Source organism: Sarcophilus harrisii, chromosome 3, assembly GCF_902635505.1.
Source record: "Sarcophilus harrisii chromosome 3, mSarHar1.11, whole genome shotgun sequence".
NCBI lineage: Eukaryota > Metazoa > Chordata > Mammalia > Dasyuromorphia > Dasyuridae > Sarcophilus > Sarcophilus harrisii.
Window position 1 is genome coordinate 430,741,039 of NC_045428.1, and position 7,505 is coordinate 430,748,543.

The window sequence follows — 7,505 nt, forward strand, 5'->3', positions numbered from 1 at the left end:
TTAGATACTCTAAATCCAGATTGAGTTTTTTCTTTCTTAGAAACAAATTTTGGAAGGCATCCTTTTCTAAAATAACTGATTCATGAGAACCAAAAATGTATTGATCAGTATATCCACTTTTGAGTATTTTCTTTAAAACATCAGTTGATTTATATGTTTCCATTTTCTTTCACTGCCTGAAATAAACATGAAACTTTTGCCTGAGTGTCTGTTCTAAAATCTTCAATATGTATAGCTGAAAAACATTTCTATCACTGAAATATGTTTATTCCTTTTAGTTGTTTACAAACCGCAAAAAGCTGATGCATCTTCGTCTCTTTTGTTTATTTTGACTCCATTTTTTTTGATATTCTGTACAACAGATATCACATATTCTGTACAACAACTCAACATCTCATCCTGTAGCAGAATTACTATTACCATGGTCATGCTATTCAAATACATAAAATTTTTTGTCCTATTTCTAATAATTCTAATAAAAAACCTCTCTTCTTTTTTGTACTGACAATGTTTCCATCTGAAATGTTTTTCCTTTTGTTGCTTCTGTTAAGAATTATTTTCTTATAAAGTAACATAGCTATTCAAAACATGGTACATTTCACATTCACATGCTGCAAAAGATCTCTGTAGTAGGTAGTATATTAAAACCTTCAACTAGTTTGCATAAATAGTATTAATTGAATTTTGGCTCATATTAAACACAACTGGTATCATTTTATAATTCACACAACTGAATTTAACGTTATTTGAACTTGCATTAATCAACACGTAGGCATATTAAAAAGCAGTCCCATTACTTATAGTCAATGTTATATAATATTTTTCAGGTATGAATTAAGCTCTGCTTATTTCTTCATATAATTAGGCTTTCTAAAAAATTCTTGCATTTTTTCTTTTAAGATCATGATACTCAAAATATTTTCAAAAGAGCAAAACAGAATCATAATTGTAAGAGACCTCAGAAGCCACTTATTCTACCCTATTAGTGATAAATAGTGTCAAATACAACATGCATGACAAGTTATTATGGCGCCTTTGAAAACCTTTAATGAGAAAAAACTCACTAACTTGTCATTAAGTCTCCCTTACATTGTCAAATCTGCCTCTATCCACTTCCCACACCAGCTCCTACTTATGCCCTTTGGAGCCAAGCAGAGCAAATCTAGTTCCCCTTCTATATAACAGCCTTTTAAATACTTGAAACATCCATGATATAAACCCCCTAAATCTTAAACCTCCCCCAGACTGACACATCTCTAGTTCCTTCACATAATCTTTATATGGCATGATCATGAATCCTTTCACCATCCTGGTTTCCCTACTCTGGAAAATCTGCAACTAATTAATGCCCTTAAAATGTGGTATCCCAAACCAAACACAATATCCCAGACATGGTTTGAGAAACAGGTATAGCAGCTTTATCTCCTTCCTGGATTGGGACACTATACCTTCCATACTGCATCTTAAATACATGAGTTGATTTGACTTCCATATCACACAAGAGATTCCTACTAAGGAAGATGACAGTGAATCTTCCTTTTTCTCACAATGATTCCAGAGGCTCAGAAATCATACATAAGGCTCTCATGGACTGAGACCTCAAGCCAATCCTTTTCATAAACGTCTTTATCCTGGCTTTTATGTGAAAAAAAAAAAAATACTTCTCTGTGATATAATTCTAAAGGGACTTTACTATCTATTAAGAATCAAATAAGACACAAGAAATAGACCCAACATGCTTCCAGGACCAAGATGACTCTGGCTAGTCATGGCTTTCCACAGAGCCATCAGGGTCCCCATCAGTCCTAAGCCCACTTTTAACTAATTTTCATTGATATCTATCCTTCAGCCTGGATCTATTCTTACCTTTAGAGATAAGTTTGAGTTATGTAAAAAGTCAAAATTACTCAGAGCCAAGTCAAATAGATAAAGTGGCTGAATGAGCCTTTGAATACTACTATTTTGAATCAAAACCAGGATGTAACTATAAAATAACAAGATGACTTTTCTTAAGGGACTCATAAGCTGGCTCTGAAGGAAATTATAAAAGAAATGTTTTAGGTAACAGCAGCATTTTTTTTTAGGTTACCACCTCAAAGAAACCTTACTTTAAATCAAGAGTTCATCTTTTTTGGACCCTTTTTGACAGTCTTGAAATCTATGGACCTCTTCTTAGAATGATGTTTTTGAATGGATAAAATAAAATATATAGAATTGCAAAGTATACCAATTACATTAAAATAGTAATCAAAAATTACTCAAAAATAAAGTTCATAAGACCCAAGAAAAGATTCATAAGTTTCAACTCCTGTTTGTGACTCCTGATTAAGGCAACAGAATAATATACTAAATGCAAGAAGACTGAGTGGGAAAGGCATAGCAATTGAAAATTTAAGATGCTATAAGAAATTTAAATTGTATACATCAAAAAACTGTCCATATATGTAACAATCTTTGGACCTGATATGGAGCAAAAGTATAATGATCATCATTTGGGTGCAAATCAAAGATCAATATAATAGTGGAAGTAAACTACAGGCTGCCAGAATATCTGGAAAAAAAAAAAAAAAAGGTTGACAAATTCATAACACAGATCACAATGCTGACAACTGAGATAAGACATATACCAGAGAAGAGAGATGTCATCTATTCACATATATCCTGGAGGTTGCTTTCTATTAAAATCAGACCAGCTGAAAAAATTACTGATCTGTTTTACTGGTAATTTTATTTATTTATTTATTTTAAATAATGGAGGAAACAATGACAGATGCTGCTATTCTGAACTTAATTCTGATTTAAAATAAAAAAAAAACTCATTGATAACATTAAGATAGGAACCTTAGAAGGAAACAACCAAATCAGAATTTTGAGAATAATCTGGCAGAAGAATGATTTCAAATATTTAGAGATAAGATGTAGGACTTTAATAGCCTGTGAAATGGCAATCAGCTTCAGAGGGATGAATCTCTCAAGATTTTAAAATCCTAAAGTTGCAAAAAACAAAATGCAACCTGGCTCGTGAACAAGAATCAGTCATTCCTCTCCTTTTCCTTCCTTTCTATATATTTGTGCATATGGAGGCCAAAATAATCTTCCTAAAACAAAGCTATGTGACTTCCCTGGTCAAAATCCTCCAGTGACTGCCAAGAAAGTCAAGTTCAAAGTCATCAGTCTGGTTTCCAAGGCACTTTATAAAATGACCTCAATCTATTTTTCAGTATTTTCAGGTATTTTCATATAATTTACATTTCAGCTAAACTGGACAACTTGCCTCTCTCCCCACAACTGGCTAAACAAAAAGCTTTATGCACTTCTACTTCTGAAAGAAGGGTGGAACAATGAAAAGTATATTGGACTTGACAATGAGGAGACTTTAAATCTTTCAAGTCCTTAACTTCCTCATCTGTAGATCAGCTATCTGGACCTATAATCTAATAGTATAGGGAATTCTCCGGTGAAAAAACTAACAATCCAGGTCAGCATATTAAGCTATATTCTTATAGCATCCTAGATCGTTGAAACATTAAGTGACTTACCCTTGTCCAGACAGCCAGAAATTTTTGGCTTCTAAGGAAGCTAAGTACAGTGAACAGGACCATGGACCTGCTATCAGGAATACCTGAGTTCAAATTCAAGTCCACTGTGTGACTTAACCTATGTCTTCCTTATTTTCTTCATTTGTAAAATGGGAATCATAATAGCATCTATCTCCCAGGTTTGTTAAGAGGATAAAATGAATATCATTTCTAAAGCATTTCACAAAATTGTTCTATAAATATTATTCATTACAATCCTCTATTCCAGATTGCTTCTCTTCCTCATTTTATAAAATCAAAATAACACCTGCACTACCTCCTGCAAAGAGATATTATCAGAAAAGCTCTGAAAAAAAGTATTTTATATATATATATATATATATATATATATATATATGCACTTTATATGCATTTTTTCATGATGCCATGGTCATTATACATATTCAGTGTTTCCCTTTTACATTTCCTAGTTACAGACACACTGAATTCTGTGTGAAATCACCATTAGCTTTCCCGCCCAACAAAACAGGACTTCTTTTGATGAAAGGCAAGTCCTAAATTTAAGTTGGAAGGATCATGTCTCAATTTCTTTTTTCAAATAAAGTATGTTACTGCACTTAAGTCACAAAAACTAAGCACAGAAAGAGGGGGAGTTTAAAAAACTGTTCTACCCTTATTTTGTTTTATTTACTTAAGATAATCTCTGAGAGAAGGAACTGTCGTTTTTGTTATTTATTACGGTAGTTTTGTATCCTCAGCGCTTAGCACACACATGTTTAGAACTTAATAAATAAAATAAATATTTAAAAATTAAAAAAAAAAAAAAAGGAACTTAATAAATGCTTGTCGATGCACCGATCGCTCAGTCGTACCAAAAAGCTGAAGCGGGGGGAGGGAATGGAGCAGGTAGTTGCCCTTCTAGTCTGTGGGTAAGGATGGGGGGGGGGGGGAACGGGGAGGAGGAAGTACCGCGAGTGAGTTCACCGACTGTCAACACGGGCCCTAAGGCTCCAGGCCTTTTCTCAGGGGCAGGATGGGAGGACCAAGGACCGCTTCCCATCCTTATTTCCCACCTTTCCCTCGCCCCCCTCCCCCTCCCCAGCGCATCTCCCAGACAGTGATATTAGGGAGCAGGGATGGGGTCCCCGCCGCCCCCCTCCCGGCCAGCAGGCCGCTCACCAGGTTCCGCAGCTGGGCCGCCTGCTCCTTGTGATAATCCAGCCGCCCCAGGGAGCTGGGCCGATACTTGTCCACCCAGAGACTCATGACTGCCTAAACTCGGCTCCTCGGGAAGCTTGAAAACCCCGCGCCCGCGCGCTTTTCCCGCGAGCTCCAAGCCGGTTACGTCACTACCGGCTCCGCCCCGCGAGAGCTGATTGGACAAAAGAGCTGAGCAAAGAGAGACTAACATGAAATGTGATGAGCAACCTGACCAATGAGGGCCCCCAAACTTAGGGCTCGTCGGAGCGTTCTCGCGACAAACCCAGCGTAAATTGGAATCCTTCAGTGATGACTCTCCCTTCCCCTAAAGACCGCCCATGGGAGGGAGGGAGGAGGAAGCACATCCAATCAGAAGCAGCCCCTCCCCACGCTAGCCAATAAATGCCGCCTGTGCATTTTTTCTACTCCTTCTTGCTCAAGAAAGTCCATCACCTGCAGGATGGATGAACTTTCCTGTTGTGGAAGGCGGGGTCCCCCCCACTCTTTCCCCAACCTCATCCCGAAACCCTTTGCAGAGTGGTCCTCAAACGTGAGGCCGCAGCATCCCTTCCTTTCCTTCCTCCGCCTCAGTCCGCACCGGGCATCACACCCTTACCTGAGCATCCTGCTCAGAGTAATATAAATTTTGATTGCTGAAGCTTCTAAAGATGGCTTGAGGGTGACTGGGTAGAATTATTTTTTAAGGCCCATTCCTTAAACTCAAAACGCGGGTCCTCACTGATTGGCCAATGATAGATCTTAGCCCAAACCTATTTTGGTCACTGTTCGGAAATATAAATAGCAATTGTTTATATTTTGGTCAGAAACCCTGAGGATCTTCCCCTCCAAGACTGTTGTTGTTGTTGTTGTTGTTGTTGTTGTTTTGTTTTGTTTTGTTTTGTGTTGTTGTTGTTTTGTTGTTGTTGTTGTGTTTTGTGTTGTTGTTGTTGTTGTTGTTGTTTTGTTGTTGTTGTTGTTTTGTTGTTGTTGTTGTTTTGTTGTTTTGTTTTGTTTTTTTGGGGGGGAAGCTAAGTAATAACTTTTTTTGCTTCATTTCTTACCCAATCTTCATCACTGAATGGGCATTGCCTCCGTCAAACTGAAACCTGTTAAAGACCTTAACTTAAATAGGCAAAGTCACTCACTGTATGTGGATATCCTGATTTATATCTTACCACTGGACCCAGATGGTATAAAAGAGTGAGACTGGTGACAGCACAGCCCTCCCTCACTTAAATCCAATTCACTTGCAAGTCTTGACCAATGTCTTGGTCCTCTTCAAGAATGAAGGACAAACAATGTCCATTTGTAGACTCTTCCAACTTCATCCTCCCACAGAGGGGGGCTGGCTTTACATTGTGCAGGGAGAGGGCTAGGATGGAAGTCTTTGGACTTAGGTTGTGTTATCAAAAGACTCCCTGGAACTCAGCAGGATTGGAGAGAAAACCCAGGATGAGCTGAATCTACCTACTATTCCCCCAGTTGCTAGCTAATCTAGGAGTAGAATTACAGCAAATACTTTTAAGTGAGAAAAAAGTCTTTTATTCAGTCAAGAGAAGTGCGGCTGTGTTCACTGGGTGAAACACCCCAAATACTGAGGCAGGAGCAAGCTTCATACTGTTAGTTTGGGTCATTACTCCTCCTTTCAAGGTTCAGATTGATCAGTTTTACAAAGTTAGTTATAGTTTGGTGGAATTTAGAGTCAGTTACAATTGGTGGTATTTACTCACCAATTTACTCACATTTACTCTTTACTCACCTTTTCTGTATGTCAAAAAGCTTGTGCTCTGTCATTGATCCTACCCAGTTTGGGCCAGTTTCCAGTGTTGTTGTTTAGTTTAGTTGACAACATTTTAACAAGATATTTCACACACACATATACTTTCATCTATTTTAATGCTATCTCATATTCTTCACAGGTTAGAATCTCAGTTCTGCCATTTAATATCTATGTGACTTTGGTGGGGACTTTATAACTTCTCTAGTTGAAATTTCTTCATCTATAAAACAAGGGGAATTGGGACCAGATGATCTCAACTCTAAAATTTCTGTGTGGTAAGAGTCATTACCCCCACCCCCAATTAATAAACCACAGACTTGTTTTAGGAGACACAAAAAGGAATCTATTGCTTTCTCATGAGAGAAAGTGCAAAAATGAGCAGTTTTCAGCAAGTTTATATAGACTCAAAAGGGGAGTCCCACCTACCCCTTGGCTCTTCTTCATGTTGGTTAGAGCTTCCTGGGGAACTTTTTCCAGCAACAAAAGAAACCAGATTTGCAGCCTTGCCCTTCCCTTATCTTGAGTCACAAGAGGAGGTCTGATGCAAGAATATGAATGTACTGAAGAGACTTCAACAATGGAAAATTAGGCAAAAAATGGAATATTCATTTCAAAAATCAGGCCACCTCTTCAACACAAAACCCAGTTCCTTCCCCTAAGGAACTTACGTTCTTACATTCTTTTAGGGGAGATAACCTCCATTCCAACTACCCATTGATGTTCCTGTGGATTTCAACCCTCCAGTTCAAGTTCTGTTTCTCCAATTCAATCATCACAACTTGGAAATCAAACAAATGCTCTTTCATCTCATACTTCCAACTGTAAATCTTTGACCTTGTGAATTAAAAGCTCAGATAATCATAGGATAATAGATTTAGGGCTGCATAAGGACCTTCAATATCATCCATAGTATTATATATGAAATTTCAGGATTTGAAATGGATTGACTAGCCAAGCGGTTTGGGTTTGGGGAGGGTTTTACATCA

The 7,505-nt window shown here is 37.7% G+C and overlaps 1 protein-coding gene across 1 annotated transcript in view; it reads right to left on the reverse strand.

The window, feature by feature from the left end:
• The window catches only part of RFC3 (replication factor C subunit 3), a 40,237-nt gene extending 35,345 nt beyond the window's left edge, over positions 1–4,892 (reverse strand). Inside the window, exon 1 of the mRNA XM_003764512.4 lies at positions 4,719–4,892. Within this exon, the coding sequence (XP_003764560.1) occupies positions 4,719–4,805 (87 nt within the window). The 5' untranslated portion in view covers positions 4,806–4,892. The remainder of the gene's footprint in view (positions 1–4,718) is intronic.
• Between the last annotated feature and the right edge of the window lie 2,613 nt (positions 4,893–7,505).